At 41.9% G+C, this 17,617-nt stretch overlaps 2 protein-coding genes across 2 annotated transcripts; one reads left to right on the plus strand and one right to left on the minus strand.

The window, feature by feature from the left end:
* The first annotated feature begins 244 nt into the window (after positions 1–244).
* LOC139349701 (leucine-rich repeat, immunoglobulin-like domain and transmembrane domain-containing protein 2) lies at positions 245–2,666 on the plus strand. Its single transcript, XM_070990663.1, has 3 exons — positions 245–395; positions 612–1,393; positions 1,615–2,666. Exons 1-3 carry the CDS (start codon positions 286–288, stop codon positions 2,397–2,399), a joined length of 1,677 nt encoding a protein of 558 aa, XP_070846764.1. The 5' UTR covers positions 245–285; the 3' UTR covers positions 2,400–2,666.
* Positions 2,667–4,508: 1,842 nt separating this feature from the next.
* LOC139349889 (cadherin-related family member 1a) lies at positions 4,509–17,357 on the minus strand. The gene is made up of 17 exons (XM_070990929.1): positions 17,193–17,357; positions 16,658–16,753; positions 16,146–16,291; positions 16,004–16,054; positions 15,608–15,697; positions 15,382–15,468; positions 14,261–14,377; positions 13,058–13,201; positions 12,886–12,964; positions 12,706–12,806; positions 12,412–12,615; positions 11,741–11,893; positions 11,026–11,190; positions 10,321–10,388; positions 8,347–8,575; positions 7,707–7,961; positions 4,509–6,143 (listed from the first exon to the last, which is right to left on the minus strand). The coding sequence occupies exons 1-17, from the start codon at positions 17,251–17,253 to the stop codon at positions 5,601–5,603; spliced, it is 2,589 nt and encodes an 862-aa protein (XP_070847030.1). The 5' UTR covers positions 17,254–17,357; the 3' UTR covers positions 4,509–5,600.
* Between the last annotated feature and the right edge of the window lie 260 nt (positions 17,358–17,617).

A 17,617-nucleotide genomic window follows, 5' to 3' on the forward strand; every position in this document is an offset into this window, starting at 1 on the left:
TTTGGGGTCATATGAGAAAGAAGAACTGTAATCCAATCAAACATAACTCAGTGAATCTTGATTGAATGTTTGTGATGCGTGTTTCGATGCTTTTGAGGAGATCAGACAATGATTTCTAGACAAAGTGGACCACTGATATAAATACTCCTTACCTATGTGTGTCTCTCATGTCACTTGGTGTCTTAAGTGTTACGTCAAGGAAGATTAAGGTAATAGGCTTTCTTCCAGGCTGCCCACAGGCTTGTTCTGGCCTCACAGGCCTATTTCACAAGCTCCTCCAGGAATATGGACGCCTTTTGTGTCTCGTTACGTATCGCTTTGTTGTTTTATCTCGTCACCCCTGGATCATCAACTTGTCTGATCGGTTGCTCCTGCACAGACGATAACTTGGGAAGGTGAGTGCCCACTGCAACAATAGAAACTCTTAAAAGTAGGCTATGTGTTAGCCTTAATCTCGTTTTAAATGTAACCTGCTAACCTAATCGTTCTACAATTTCAACACAAAAACTATCCCTAAATTTATGCTAGTGGTCCCTGAGCAGCTGTGAGGATAAAACGCACTCTTGTCATTAGCTTCTCTTGTCTAAACACATCTTGTCTTACCATTCTAGGTCTTTACTATGTATGGAAACTTCATTGGGAAAAATCCCAGCAGACATCCCACACAATTTCACAAAAATCCGAATTGAGAACTGCCACCTGACTGAGTTACCGCAAGGATCTTTCTCCAAAGTTAGTGCCTTGGAGTTCCTCTGGCTGAATTTCAACGAGATCACCCTGATGAACATCAAAAGCCTGGAGGGGCTGGCCAACCTGACCGAGCTTAGGCTACAAGGCAACAAGCTGACTTCAGTGCCATGGACGGCCTTTAGGGACACACCGAAACTGAAGATTCTGGACTTGAAGCACAATCGATTGGAGGTCCTGCCTGAACATGCCCTGAAACACTTACCTGCTCTAACCTACTTAGATTTATCCTTCAATCAGCTTAGTGTCATATCAAAAGATGTCTTCATTTATTGGCCTCTTTACCAAACAGCAGAGAAAACGTGGGGCAAGGAAGGAGTGGTCTCCAATGTGGTTCTGGCGCTGCATGACAACCCCTGGTTGTGCGATTGTCGCCTAAAAGGCTTTGTCGAATTCATCCGGGCGGTCAGCCCTCCCATCATTCTGATGAACTCCTATTTGATGTGTTCAGGCCCCGCCTCCAAAGCCGACAAGTTTTTCCACGAGATCCAGTTGAAAACATGCATGAAGCCGGTGGCCTCTGCCCCAGAGACGAACATCACTTTACCTCTCGGAGCAAATGCAACACTCACATGCTTAGTCAAGGCCAGGCCGAGCCCGACCATTCAGTGGATATACAGTCTGAAGATTATAAGAGGATTTGCTGGTAAGATTTTTTTTTTTTTTTATCACTACCATCCATTAAACTGTTGTGAACCTGCTCTAGGAGCACTTAGTGTGGTATATGTGAAACTTTCAGGCTGCATCTGCTGTATGAAAGATGCAGGAACAATAGCCCTTTTAGTTACCTTACCGTGTCTTTATCAGATGTAAACAAGCCTCCATTTTTAATGCAGTACGCTCTGATGCCCTGTCTTCTCCCTGCAGCCACACAGACTCAAATAAATGAGGAGACCATCACCTCCCAGCTGGTGATCCCTTCTCTTCACCTGGCAGACCGAGGAATCTACACCTGCATGGCCAACAACTTCATTGGCAACTCCTCTGTCAGCATCACGGTTAACATCAGCTCCTTCAATTCCTCCATCCCTCTTCCTCCACCTGTCCCCATGTTGTCGACCGATGAGAATACCTACATTGACATCCGCATTGCCAAGCAGACGGTTTACGGTATCACCCTGGAGTGGCACGCAGCAACGGACAACCCGGCAGAAACCTGGTTCACCATCCACTTCGGTAAATATGACTCACCCAAAAAGGAGATGATCTACATCGGCCCCGGCATCAACAGCTACTCCGTCAGTGACCTGCTTCCTGTCACCAAATATGAGGTGTGCGTGACCTTGAAGAATCATCCGCCGAGGGAAGGCCAGTGCGTCGTGTTTGTGACAGGAAGTGACATCAGTGAGCTGGAGCAAAGGGAGAGGCTCATCCACATTATTGTCATTGTGTGCGCCATGTTGTTGGCAGTGCCGGCCGGCATGTACGCCTGCACCACGGAGGCCAGGTTCGGCTGCGTGGACCGCTGCGTGGATCTGTGGAGGAAGCGCAAGCTTTACAGAGAGAACGTGGGGATGGAGAGGCAGGGCACCTTCGACAGCCTGCAGGCAGGCAGCGATGAAGGCCTGTGCAGGGACTCGGAGGAAAAGCCGAAAAAGAGCAGGAAGTCTGAGGATAGGTGCAAAGGAGGAAGTGCAGCTCATCTGTACTAGCATCAAAGTCAAGCAATGTACATACATGTGTATTTGTAAATAATGTCAGTTTTCAGCGTAGCTCCAGCTCGTGCTTCTCGTGTCTTATCATTGCATTTGAGTCACTAACCATTTGATTTTCAGATAAATTAAAACCTGATGGTGGAAAAAAACACTCATAACCGCTGTCATGAAGGTGTTTCTAGAATCCTCAAAGACTCCTCCAACCATGCGGATGAATCAATATTCTGTCCACTTTACCACAGAGAAGATTTTTCAACCTTTTCTGACTCCCTTTCTCATCCAGGAAGCCGTATATAACGCATCTCTGTGCTCTTTTTTGTACAAGAGAGAAATATGCTTATGACCTGTGGATCAAATGTAATACTGATAAAAGGGAGGCATGAACTGGGGCTATTTTGAGTACATAGCCATTCTGTAAATATATAAATCTCAAGCTATCAGCTCGAAGTGGAGATGCCTTTATTCCTTATTGTAAGGAGAGTTTATTATCTTTGTTAATATAAATGTACAAAAACAGGTTTGTGCTAAAATGCATTTGATATCTTTTTGTGTCAGTTTTGTTTTCAATGTTTTGATACTGAATGTAAAATCATGCAGTCCTAAATGAGACAAATGTAAATAATTCTACAAACTAAACTGTAACTGAGCGGATTGTGTGTTGGTTCGTGGTTCAGGAGATTTTAATCCACTTTATGTTTAAAAAATTATGTATTTTGTTATTGTTTCTCTTTTTAGACTCCAGATTTGCTCTGTTGTAATGGAATGAAATGATGTTCGACGTGGATTAAAGGGGAGTCAAAGACGAATGCTGAGACATACTCTTGATTTTTTAGCACAATCACTCAGAGGATTTGTTACATAAGCGGTGTTTTCCCGTGCATTTATACATACACTCGTAAGCAGATTAAAGTGATTTTCTATCTGAACCCCAGTCAGCAGAACATGATATTTCCATTTAATGACAGCTCCAAGCTCACTGTCTCTACATCAGCTGTGCAGCCAAACAGAGGGTATGTGTACATTTTCAATTTGCTTTTCCAATTGAAAATACACACCTCTTATTAATCTAGTAAAATGCACTTAAACGAATGTCTGAATGAATATTAATATAATGAAAAATAGTCTTCTTGTTACATAAATGATGTTTAGTCAGTTCACACCCACTGCATCCATTATTATACAGTATTATGTAATCTGAGATTTTTTAACAGAAAAAATAAAAGGTGTTAATTTAATATGAAGTATTATATAAATATTTATATGTACAATGATTTTTTTCTATATAATGTAACATTTTGATCAGTGGTGGAAGACACATACTTACTCAACACAACAATACCACAATGTAAAAATATTACATTACAGGCAAAAGTCCAGCATTTACAATCCTATTTAAATAAAAGTAAAGAAGACAGAAATTTTAAAAGTAAAAAAGTATATTATTATATATTACATGAATACTGATGTATAAATGTGAAGCAGCATTTCACTTTTGTAGCTGCTCGAGGTGAAGCTCATTTTAGCCGCTTTATGTAGTTTGGTGATTTGGTCTAGTGGTTCCTAAACTCGGGATAGTGGCCCTCCAAAGGCTCACGAAGTAAATCTGAGGGGTTGTGAGATGATTACCGGGTTAGAAGAGAAGAAAAAAAAACAAAGCTCTGACATCTGTAATCTGTATTCAGTCTGTACTCGCTTTTCTCTAATCTTTGCCTTTTTGTGAAACATTGGATAACTCGACTCCTGTGGGCCTCGACTGAAACAATCTGCCACAGATCGTCACTGCTTCATGGTGAATTGAAGCTAAAATGTTGGGAGCAACTGGTTTAATCCTTAATAATACACTGTATTTTCAATTCTATCATTTGATTTGATGTAAAATCTTAATCTGCAAAGTCACTAATCAAATAAATGTAGTTAAGTAAATAATACAATAAGTAAAGTACCTCAAAGTGTAGACGCAGAAGTACCAATGAACCACAGCTTTCTCACTTTAATGTGTTGTCCATGTTTGAGATGATAAATAATATCATCTCAAACAATAAAATAAAATAACTTGAACTAAATGAAACTAAACTAATATTCTGACAAAACGGAGCTCAAAACAAATTATTTTCAAATATTTATTCAAAATCAAGACGGTACAAAGACGGTACAAATATGTTACTTTGAAGGACCAGGCAAGTGTAATTTATAGTTAACATATATAGTTTATCTCAACTTATTTAAGATAGATTTAAGTTAAGATATAGTCAGATACAAGATATTTATTACAGCAATTAAATGACTCCAATTTCAGTTGCCTACATTTGAAGGCATTGAAGAGTAACATGGAACTGTTTGGACACAGACTCTATTTCTACAAAGGAAATGTCCCAGCGGGTTAAATACAGACTGACTGTGCTTGAAAATCTTAAGCATATGACTAAATTGTACTAACAATATCCAACTAGTGATGTTAGATGATTCCTTTGTTCTTCATGTTTATTTACTGCTGCAAGATATAACTGGGAAATGTTCATATCTCGTCACCTGTGTGTGCTCAAAATAATGAAAATAATACATATCAAACGGACTCATGGTATTTATATAAAAGCATTTTTCTAGAATAACACACTCAAATAAATAGAAGCAAATCTGATAGCTTGTGTTACTGTGAAAACCTACAGTGGCACATTGTAATCATACAAAAGAGCGACTTCTCAGCTTTCAAGCGGCTGATGTAACACAGTAAAAATATTAACACACGGGTCCTTTAGCACTTCATAAGAAGCGGTGTTGTTTTTCATGACTGTGTCTTTCAGCTGTGCGCTCCAGTGAGCAACAAGAAGGGTGTTTTTTTTAGAAGGACTGTTGGATGAAATCCTAGTTTTGTGCTGGAAACATTACAGGGTCGCGAACATTACACTTTTCAGGAAATTACGCAACTTATGTACACACAGTTAGTCTTAGTAATCCTCTCCCTGGACAATTTAAAGTGGTGCTTCTTACTGTTAAGATGATGTAATCTTCCTCAAGATGGCAGTGTGGTGAATTATCTTCGACTGCACCCGCGACAGACTGTCTCCTCTCTTTACCTAAGCCAGGGCAGCTGAGGACGCAGTAGAGCCCAATTGTTCAATATCTCTTCTTAAGACATAAATATCTGTAAACCATCCTGTTATACCTCTCGTACGGTTTACTCATGAATCATCATCAGAGTTAGTAATAACCTTGGTTGCTCTCAATGATTTTCTGCTCCAGCTTCATTTTAAGCTCTGACACTAAAGCCGAGCTGATGTTTCCCTCTTTGCGGCGACTAGACTTAGCTTTCTTGGAGCCTACGGAGGCCAGCGCGCCAGATATTGTCGGGACCGCCCGGGGCTTGTCACTGGGCCGTGCATTAGACGGGGGTGGAGGGGGCAGACAAGGAGCGCTGGGCGGTGGAGGCTTCAGCCGGGGGCTGCTGGTGCCCCGCTGCAGGCTGCTCTCCGGGTTGTCGATGAGGAACTTATCTGCAGGGTCGTTGAATTTAATCGTGGGCATCTTGAAGGTCCAGGGCTGCTGGTCCCTGGGTCGCCTCTTAATGATGCGACGTGCCGGCATGATCCTGTTTGACTTTGAGTTGCGCATGTACATAGCCGTAGAGATCAAGACTGTCACCCCTACCAGTACGCTAATGATAACAGTGACCAAGCCTAGAGCTTTCATAGGATTGTCCCTACTTTTCAATAAAAAGGCCGCCATAGGACCCTTGAGAGGAGTCTGTAAAAGAGCACAAATACAATAGTTTAAATCAAGTCCAAGGGACTGAATCCAAGCGTTAACGAAGCATTTGTCTACAGCATGCAAGCACGAGAGAAGGATGTGCAAAGCACTGACAGAGGAGGCCCAAACAACATGTCTACCAACAATGTGACGCTCTCCCACACACACATACACACTCAGTCATCCGTCTCCATCCGTCCTACAGACCGCTGATGCAAAGCTAAGAACTATGCACAACACTAGTTGTTGGGAATGCGTCTGGCAGTGCGGTGCATAAAGATTCCTCTTAAGCATGTGGAATGGAGTGAAGTGAATGACTGCGTGAGAAAAATGGAGATTTAAGTGAGCAAATCCAGCTTTTAAATCTAAAGTAAAAGGCTCTGTCTTTGTCACTTTGACAGCCAAATAGTCTGAGTCATGATCTAGAAACATGGGGTTTTGGTAGTGTAAAAAACTACATTATTAGAAAAATATTGTATTTAGAATATTTTCCAATCAAGAAATAAAACAAATTAATAAAAAAAGAAAAATAGAAAAAACTCTCTTATTAAATTCCTTCAAATGTGCTCCAACACTCTTTTACAGACAACAGCTAACCAGTAAAAAAAATGAGATCTTTTTACAGGTAATGAACCACTGATGAGGTACCATTGTCAAGTATTTGTCACTTGATTCTGCGGACCACTTTAATGTAGTTACTCTCGGGGTTGATTCGGGACTTTTTCACTGCGTTGCAGTATAGGATTGTGGATATGCAGATCGTTAATAAAATGAGCGAAGTGACAATGCTGAAACAAATTCCAAAAACAGTCAGCGGACGCTTGCTGAGGCCCATGAAGTATGAAATTACTCGACCTTTGACCTGAAATGCACGATACACAACACAGAAACACCAAAAACACGGAGTCATCTCATCATGTCGAGTGAAGGAATGAATGAATACATGTGGACGACAGAGAGTATCAGAAAAATGTGGATTCATGTGAAAAAGGATAATGCTGTTATTTCGTATTCATATCCTCAAATTTAGTGAAGAGACAAAAACCAGCATGAATTTGTACAAAGTGGGCGGCACATATTCCTGTGCACCAATCAGAATGCAGCGATATTTGAATAAAAATCTGATGACATTTGTGGGATTCTTTTCTTGTGTTATCTGCGTCAAATAATTCTTACAGATATGCCGTGTCTGCTGGATGTGTCAATAGTTAACTACTTCCTAGCATTGTTCCCTGTTCCATAACATTAACAAATAGCTCAAAAAGCAGCTAATGCAGCTTTAATAGTTTTTGGAGGACAGTGGAGGTAAAGCTATATGAGGCTGTGACACAGAGCATCGTTGGTTTTGGTCTCTTCTTTTGATAATAATAAAAGCTTAAAAAATGACCAGCACTATCCTTTAAGAAGATGAAATGTGATTGGCTGAAACAGGGATGCTAAATTAGCAGCAGCGTAGCGTAATAACATATTAAAGTGCTTGAATGTACAGCTGACGCTGCCTAAAGCTCAGGATTGGAATAGGAAGCGCTGCGAGCGTGCTGTGAGTCAAGCAGGACTTACCGCCTCCGTGATATCGATATTGACCACGGCTGTTGTGCTGAAGGATGGAGAGCCCCTGTCCCTGGCTTGGACCACCAAAGACCACTTGCAGTCCTTCTCCTTCGTGATGTTCTGCACAATCTCCATCGACTTGATGTATGGCTTCAGTTTGATCTCTCCGGTGTCGGCGTTGATGTCAAACGCGTTGTCCGGATCGGCTCTCATGATGGAGTATTGAATGACGTTGTTTGGAGACTCTGCATCTTCATCTACTGCCTGTAATAAAATGGCAGAATAACATAAAATGGTTTGATATTTCGATCATTTTAATAGCCTGTATAGTGGACATGGTTGTTTTGGTCTTTTCATTGGATTTGATATCAGCAAAAAAATATAGAATATCACTTATTTAGCAGTAATGATTAGTTTTCAAACATGAACATAAAAATTAGATTTTTTTAAATTTAATTAATCAGTTTTTTGTGTATGATGTGCACAGAAATAGCATTTAAAATTCTCACCATTTTCAATTATGTCATTTTAATATTGGCAGTCCTGATCTTCCGTACCTGTTGTCTAAATCTCATAAACAGTCAGTTTTGATCTCTTAGTTTATAAATAGGTTTTCAGTGCATGTGGAAAATGACTCAACATGAAGTACCTCTACTCTGACGGGTGTACCAATAATCATTGTCTTTTCCAGGAGTTTTTCATCAAATTCTGGGGAGTGGTCGTTCATGTCGAGGACGGTGACAAAGACTTCAGCCAAGCCGTACTTCCCCTCCGAATCTTCAGCCTTGACGTAAAAGTTGTATTTAGATCTGACCTCTGCGTCCAGGCTGGTCCAGGGCTGCGTGGAGATGAGGCCTGACAACGGGTGGATGGTAAACCTGCAAGGTCACACAGCGTATGAGTCATCACCACAGGTGTCCATTCTGCCAAACAAACCAGGTGTGTCTAATGCTCACATCCTGTGAGTCTCTGCATGACTCACAGTAATACTATAAAAAGCAGATTTCCATCCATATGGTAAAATTACACTGATGTTAATTAGTTCAGTTCCTTTTTACATTTCCTACCTCCTTCGTCTACAGTGTAAAAATACTCTGTTACAAATGCAAAAGTACTAGCATCGCAGTACACTTAAAGTACAAAAAGTAAAAGCATTATTTCAGATTAGTAAATGCTGGATTATACTGACTGATGCATTAATGTGTTCATCACATCACTTTAATGCTGAGGTCGGTGCAGGTGGTGTTCATTTTGATTACTTTATATACTGGTGGGAAGTATAATCTACAGTAACACGTCAATCTGTTATTTGATTTTATACCACTACCACTGATCAATAAAGTTAGTCATTGATATCAATAAAATCTTGAGTATTCTCCACCAATCGTGTTATATTAATAATATTTTGTTTGTTTGCTGTTGATTATAATTAAAATGTAATTTTACTGCCTTTTCTGTGTGGTTACACTCTTATCAGCTTTGTTTTTCTGCACAATGTTGTGTTTATCTGATAACTAAATAACTACTTCACTGACATTTGATAGAAATTCTGGTCTGGATCTGGATCAGGTTAACATGTCAAGGTCACGTTTAGAGGCAAAAATATCCCTTTTAAATTCTTCTTGGATCCTTTTCTTAAAGACAAATCTAGACACGTGAGACATGTCCATGTTGCCTTGACCAGTTTTTTAAAACTTTCCAATTTTGACCAGATTTGTTAGAGCAAATATTTGGATTAACCTCGAAATTGTTCTTCGCTTGTTTGTTTTTGTTTCATGTGAAGCCATTTTCCTTTTTACATTTGCTTAATTCTAAGATATTTTGAGTAATACTGTCTGACTTTCCAGTAGCTGTATTAAAACAGACACTGTGTCAGACAGCACTGTGTGCGATGCCCCTCCACTGACTGAAGATTGTACCGAGTTACACCAAGATTGTGTCATTTTCCTACAAGCAAAAACGTTTCCAATTAGAAAAACTTCACCTGAGTATTTGACAAAAAAAATAAGATTTCGAGGATTCTACAGCACTGATGTGGGTTTGTGCTTCCTCAGTGCTCTCTCGCTCAACACTGGGCTCGCAGCCATTTTATCCAGCCGTCTTTTCTGTCTCGTTTTCCACTGTGAGATTTCACAAGTTGCCTTGAAACTGATAACTTTCGCACAATTAACTCAGGTCGCTGCCTGAAGACGAGCATAAATTCTCACTTTTCCTTCGCTGCATGCTGCCTTGCTTTTCAAAGCTGCCGTTTCTGTGGCTCCAGCTGTCACATCGCATGTTAATTGGCTCTCCCTATGCGAGACGGGCCAGGCTGTCTATTTTTAACCCTCCAATCCAATTAGGAGATTAGCCAGCATCTTGCAGCCATTTTAGAGCGAGCTGTTTGTGCAGCAGAGGGGCCAATCAGACCGGTTTCCTGCTTGCTGCTTCCATCAAAGAGACAAAAGATGAATCAAGACTGGTGTCCGGCTGGCTGAGTTTACCCAACACCCTGAGCAGTGTTGAGTCATATTCACAGAAAACGGACTTCTTGAGTCCATGAAATGTGTTTTGTGGAAGTGCAAGAGTTAAGTGTGTGATCAGACCAAACCGAAGCTGGCAGGAGTGAAAGGTCTTTACTTACAAATCTGATCCTGATCCATAAATCGTGTATTTGACTTCACCCCAAGGCCCTGAATCGGGATCATTTGCCTGGAGGAAAAAAACAGGACAGAGATTAGAAGCCCGGGACATGAAATAAATAATAAAGTGTGAAAATTGTACAATTTGTAAACAAGATTATTTACTAATTGGATAAATTGGTTCCCTATAGTTACACCAGAGAGCAAAAAACTCAACCAAAGTGGCTGAAGGAGGTGCAGTTAGATGTTTTTACTGGAGGATAACCAGCCAGGGTCTTAAGCTCATGTACGGTGGGTGGTGCAGGCTGTAAGTCTCTTCCTGTGGTGAGTGGGGATGGAGGTGTAGGTCAGAATGATTAACCGTGGGGCAACATTAAGCTCTATACTTCATACTGTAGCTTGGACATGTTGCCCGGCTGCAGGATTCATACAGTCTAATGGAAAGGAAGAGACAAATGTGCCAATATTTCTATTTTAAAAGCGCTGTCTGAGGTGCACCATGGAGCATATGCCAGAATGTCAAAGGAAACATGAATTTTCCAACAAGGACCAACAAAAGCAAAGCCAGGGACTTCAAAGCTTTTCTGTCCGGTGAAAACCTGCTTTCATGTAATGAACTGCACCAAGTAATATGCATTTATTTGAGGATTGATGGATTATATAATCACTTAGGTGGGGTTAAAGCAGTTTAATCTTGATTGACTCACTGTTACAGACAGAACGCTGGAGCCTCCAGGGGAGTTCTCAGGGACCCTGGCGATGTAATACTGGGACGTGAATTTGGGAATGTTGTCGTTTGTGTCCAGCAGGTTGATCACGATGTCAGCGGTGGCGCTGAACCTCTCAGGAGTGTCGATCTCCACCGCCAGCAGCTGCAGAGAGGCACGTGCAAAGAGAGATTAAATGAATGTCTCCTCGATGAATTGATTTGTTTATTGACAAACAAGATGCAGATTTGAGTCTGCAGCCACACGAGCAGCTCTGTGAGCCTTTAAGAGGCAAACCACACTGTATCATCCATCCATCCATCCATTTTCTATACCGCCTATCCCTTTCGGGGTTGCGGGGGGGGGGCTCGAGCCTATCCCAGCTTCAACGGGCGAGAGGCGGGGTACACCCTGAACCGGTCGCCAACTGTTCACACTCACACTCACACCTACATGTAGGGGTAATTTAGAGTCACCGCTCAACCTAATGAGCATGTTTTTGGTCAACCCACGCATGCACTGGAAGAACATGCAAACTTCACACAGAAAGGCCCCCGGGGGTCGAACCGGCAACCTTCTTGCTGTAAGGCACACGCACTACCTGCTTGCGTCACCGTGCCGCCCCACACTGTATCATTTATCATGAAATTCTGTGTGTTAGCAGGGTTGCTAATTAACACAGCTGAGTCTAATTTAGTGACCTATGAAGTCTAACCTTAAAAGAGATGGTTGGTCCCTTTTCATAGTCGATGCCGGACGTGTCTTCCACGATGATGGTCACCTGCGCTTCGTTGAGCACCGTCTGGGGAACCACTCGCAGCACTCGACTCGGCCCCACGAGCCTCAGTTTAAATTTAGCATTTGCACCCTACGCAGAAGAATAAACAACAAGATGCAGAAAGCATGAATCAATAAAGTGAATAAGGACGTAGCAAGAAGACCGACGGTTCATCAGACTCAAGGTGGCTTCGGCAAACCTGGCAGACCATGTTCCATGAGTCACTGAAGCAGGACGGAGGGAATAAACATGACGGCATAATGAATATCATTTTGTTTTGAATTAATGAACAGATTTCATGAACATTATTAAGTGGTGTTGCATAACTGCACATACTTTGAGGCTGGTTGGCAGATCTTTATGCAACATTGTACCCAGTGGTATTAGTGAATCTGCCAGCACGGAAACAAACTCAACACGGAGGAAACATCAGTTTTTGTCATCAGAGCACCTGGTTTTCCACAGTTATTGACAGTCAACAGTATGCTTAAAGTGAATGTCTTGATGATTGATTGTTAGTTGACGTTCAGCAGGCACAGACCCTGAGGAAGGAATGAAAGGATGCAGAGAGCTCACTGACACATGAGGGGAATCTGGGATAAATCTACCTGATCGGAGTCATTGACAGTGATCTTGAAGCCTCGGAGGATCTCCCCTGCGGGAGGATGCTCGTACATGGTGACCTCAAACTTGCTCTGCGGTCCGTTCTCTCCGTAAAAGGTCGGAGGATGGTTGTTGAGATCCACCACTCGCACCGTCACCGTTGTAACCTCGTAGTCCAGCAGCTGATCGTTTGCTCCCACCTCAGACGCCTGGGTTTAAAAATGGCATCGATCAACACATTCAGTGGTTATAACAGGATTAAAATGATAATATATAAAGGCAAAAAAAACCCCCATTACCTTGACTTTAATTTCATATAATTCGTTTTTCAGCAGAGATGGAAAAGTTGTCAGCGTGATGCATCCGCTGGTGCTGTTTATGTCAAACACACCATCACTGCCTGAAAGGTGATAAAAGAAATGTGTCTGACAAACAGGCTGAAAACAGTCAGAATTCATTTCTTGATGCGATGTTCTTACCATTCATAATGGAATAGTGTATGGGGTTAGGATTGCCTTGATCTCCATCTTTAGCGTACACAGTGAATATTTCAGAACCCTGGAGGAAAAAATCGAATCAGTCTTGGACGTATTTACTGACTGTAACGGTCGATCAACTTCACAGGTGTGTTAAGAATAAGAGCAGACTTACAGGAACCGAGACTTCGTAGACGTAGCCAAAGTAAGGGGTTCCTATGAAGGATGGGGGCATGTCCTGGGCGTCAATTACATTGATTGTTATGGTGGCGGTGGAGGTCAAGACCTGGTGCCTCCCTTTGTATTTTCCACCTCCATCCTGAGAAAACAAGAGGTCACACAGAAGGCAAAGTTTATTTTAAAATGAACACCTGTTTATCTAGACTTTGGACCATGCTTTTATCCATCGAAGATTATGATAAAATAGTCCAAAAAAAAGTTTTGATAAAGGACATTTTATGTTATATTTGGCAGCTAATGGACTCACACTGGTAGATACAGGCATCATGTGATCTTTGTAAAGGCTGTCCCCTTTAATCAAGTAAAATCTGCTGGATGGAGGCATATTTGATATCTCTATACAGAGATGTAATCATAAACAGTGAATACTTTCCCTATTTCAGCCAAATAGTTCGAGGCCTCACACTGGCTGAAAGTAACCAACAGCCTAGTTTGAAGTGATTTGATGACTTTGGTTAACATGCTAAATAGTATTACAAACTAAAGGAAAAAAAAAAAAAGATTAGGTGGTTTAGTGAGATTATATCAGCCTTACTCGTTAGATGTTTAAAACTGGGATGTAAACCTCTTAATCCACATTTAGCGTGTCAAATCCAGTATAACTGGGAACAGTGGAATCTGTAATTTCATTTGCAACGCTGTGTTAATTATGATATTATGCTTCAGTGAGAGCGAAAAGATGCTGCTTTTTAGAAGCTGCATGCACTGTTTGTTGTCTGACACTCTGAGCTGAGGCTAGAAAAACAAGCCGGCTGACCTCATCATGCCATTACTCACAATGGAAGGATTACACTTCAGGTTGCTCACACTGGAGCAGCGCTGTCAACACTTCACCAGACTTCCATTTGCTTCACTGGAAAGTGTTGGCGCTCAGAGTGCTTAGTCACGACTCAGCTTGATCCCAAGTCGATCCCAGCTTGTTAAAAACTTTCCGAACATATTTTATTTGGAGGAGCACCGGAATAAACGTGTCAACAAGCAACACTCTTGGAGGAAAGTTGTTGGGGTTGTTTTGTTGTCTGCGTACATCTGATTAGCCAGCCGTGCTAACTCACAACAGGGGTGAGTCTGAAACTTCTTGGTCAGGATGGAGAGCACAGCGTGAACCACACGACACAGGGCAGCGGTAACCTCTCACCTTTGCAACCACCGTCACGAAGTGCGTGGGCGTGGTCTCGTAGTCCAGCGTCTCACCAGGTTTGACTCTCAGGATACCGCTGTGCCCATCGATGGTAAACTTGGCAAACGGTGAGGTCTGATAATGAATAATATAATGAATACACAGTCGACACATGGACAGTAACAACTACTGTGCTGTCAGCTGCCCGGACCGAACCTAAACCCCTATTAAGCCTTCAGTGCCTTGCTCAAATGTAATTGAAATTTAATCCACTGAAGTAACACCATTTCCAGACTGCTCTCTGGTATGAGATTAATCTTCCCCTCCACACACTGTCCCATCTCTTGAACGCCCTTTTCCTCCCTCCACATGGCAGCACAGCTCTCATGATGTCAGCTCGACCTCTGGGCTTACCCCCGAGCGTTAGGGCCAGTTAACAGTATCATCATGTGGATAATGAGGCTGCAGTCGTGATAATAAAAACCATGTCTTTTAAATGGATTACCAAGTGGAAATGGAATGAAACAATAGTGTGAAACAGTAAATAGATAAAAATAGAAGGAAATGTTAAAAAGAGATGCTTGCTCATGCTTTTGAATAAGGTTTTGGGAACTAAAAGGATAAACTTTTTGGCAGACCTCAGGGTGTTCTCCAGGGTGTCGGAGTAAAGATGTCTGATGTAGGCTGGAGTCAAGCTATTTACAGCGCTACACGTGATTAGTAAAATCAATTCAACTGGAGGTGCAAGGAGACTAAAATAGCTTTAACTGTTTTAGCTTTGGTTACTCCAGGCCGCTTATCAGGGCGCGTGTTACTGTAAAGTCTGGCTGCTGCAGTAAAGATAGAGCAAGACAAAATAAAAGCATGAATTACACTTAGGAAACATTTGGCTGTGGGTGTTTAGCAGTTACTTTGAATGAGACACAAGATTCAATACTTGAAATTCAACACAAAGCCTGCAGCGTGTTACTGAAATATGGCAGTAGACTGGACAGAAATAGCCTTGAACAGCCTTAGAAAGCCTCCTTATAATTCAGTTGTGAAAAGATTTTCCATCCAGTTCTGAAGTTCACCAAGATAGAGCTTTAGAGATGTCACAATTGAACATCATCTGCATAGAAACGAAGCTGGAGTTTCACCTGCAGATAATATGAGACGCTGCCTCCTGAGCCCATATCTTTATCCGCTGCCTGGACTCTGTAGATGCTACTTCCTGGAGCAGTGTCCTAGTGAAGAGACAAGAGATGTTATAACCCTTGACTCAAGCAGCAGATTTAGAGGTCGTTGGTGGCACAGGGAGACTGACAGAAAGGATTTATTGTGCTCATTTTGTTGTATTGGGTGTATTTGTTCGCTATACTGCACCTCAGGGATATCAATGATGAAAGGCAGGTTTTGAAATTCAGGCGGTTCATCATTGGCATCAGTGACAAACACTCTGACAGTCTCAACAACCTGAAAGCAACAAGAAAGCAAATCCTCAACCGCAAATAAAAACAACTGCGCCAACTGGATTTTGAGGCTATGTCCTTTTTCACATCAGAACAGAAAAAGCCAATTTTATATATTTAATATATTATTTTTTTTAAGCACAGGCTGTAAGGATGATAAATTTCCTGCTATTTGAAGGAGTTCCTTTTTCTTTAATCTCACTAATTTTTGTTTTATTTCGCACTTAGATTGTAGTTTAATAGTCACAACTGTATAAATACAATGACTGGGAGGTGTGATTACAGCAGCGGACAAACAGTAAAAACGTACCTTATTGCGGCCGTCCGTTATGCTCACAAGCACTGAGATTTCGTCTTGTTTCTACAAGAAAAAGGTGACGTCACTTTGAGCCACAGGGGTGACAAGTTTACCTCAGGTTCCTTCAAAGCAAGAGTCTCATAAACAGGCTCACCTCTCTGTCGAGCTCCTGAATTAGAGTCACGTTTCCTGATTTGGAGTCCACACTGAAATATTCTTTGGAGCCCTTTTCAAACGTCAGCCCGTATCGCACCGGATCTCCCTCTGGATCTGTGCCGTTCAGAATGTACACCTGTGTCCCTTCGTGGTGACAATGACAAAGAAACAGTGCTGTCACAGTAGCACCCTCACAAAACATTTCTATGTTCGTTCAAATAACGCTGGGAACACGCAAACGCCTTTGTGTCGTTCCTCTGTTTCTTCAGTGCGAATGGCATGTTCAATCATCAGATCAGGTGAGCTACCACCCATATTGTCTTGACGTACATCAAAATCCAAAAGGTATTACAGTGATTAGCTGGAGCTTCAGTACCAGTGTGATGATTTCATCATTACACCTACGCCTGTAAAATAAACACCTTTACACTAGACCGCACGTTATCTCATACTGAAATCAACCAGATCTGTGATTGTTAAAGTCATCATAAAGCTGGACATGAGGCTTACCAACTGGCGTATCTTCAGAGATGCTGAACAAGGCCATGTTCCCATTTGTGCTGCTGGGTCCGTTATCATAAAAATATGGAGCATAGTCTGATTGCCCTTTATGGGAAAACAAAAAAACAAGTCAGGAGAAATCCTAAAATAATGACATAACCTTTTAGAAAGCTACTCAATCGACGTTACAAGCCTAAAAAAACAACACTTCAATCATGCAGATTTTGTTATATGTCTTATGGAAATTCCTTTGTAATTAAGTGATAACTGTTGCACTCACTTGCTAAAAAGGGCAGGAGACGAAAGCAGGGAAGAGGAGGAGGAGGACGGAGATGAGTTAAAAATATATTTGGGTTTAAGTTTTCACTATCACAACACAAACATATAATCACATGTTCCTATGAAGCACAGGCAGCATGAGCAGTCTACGCTAAGATGTCCATGGCCTCTGTGCGTTAGAGGATTAACCAGATAAGAGCAAGAAGTCTTAACCACACACAAAGAAGAACAAAAAAAAAAAACAAGAGGAAAAGCAGAGCCTTACCCAAGGTGAAGTGAAGCAGGAGGAGAAAGAGCAAAGCATGCATTTTCTTTTCTTTCTTCATCCTGGTGGGGAGGTAAGGCTTGGCTGGCTCATGTGGAAGGCTTGGCGGAGGGAAAGCGAGCAGCGAGTGTCGTGCCCTTCTGGAGGCGTCTCAGCAGCTCAGGAGGAAGAGGCTGGGACAGATTCTCAGGCACTAATCCAGTGACGCATCCCTTCCCTCCGCAGACATCTTCTACCGCACTGCCCTCGCTGCGATTGCTCCTGGAAAACTGCACGAGGAGGGAAGAGAGCTCAGGTTTCACACAATATGGTGTGATCATCACACCTCTGCACACATGTGACAAGTGTACACATAAGGCTCTGCCGCCATCACTGCTGTTAAATCAAAGGTTTTGTGACGCAAAAGAATTCAAGATCATATTGAA

Source organism: Chaetodon trifascialis, chromosome 21, assembly GCF_039877785.1.
Source record: "Chaetodon trifascialis isolate fChaTrf1 chromosome 21, fChaTrf1.hap1, whole genome shotgun sequence".
Taxonomy (NCBI): domain Eukaryota; kingdom Metazoa; phylum Chordata; class Actinopteri; order Chaetodontiformes; family Chaetodontidae; genus Chaetodon; species Chaetodon trifascialis.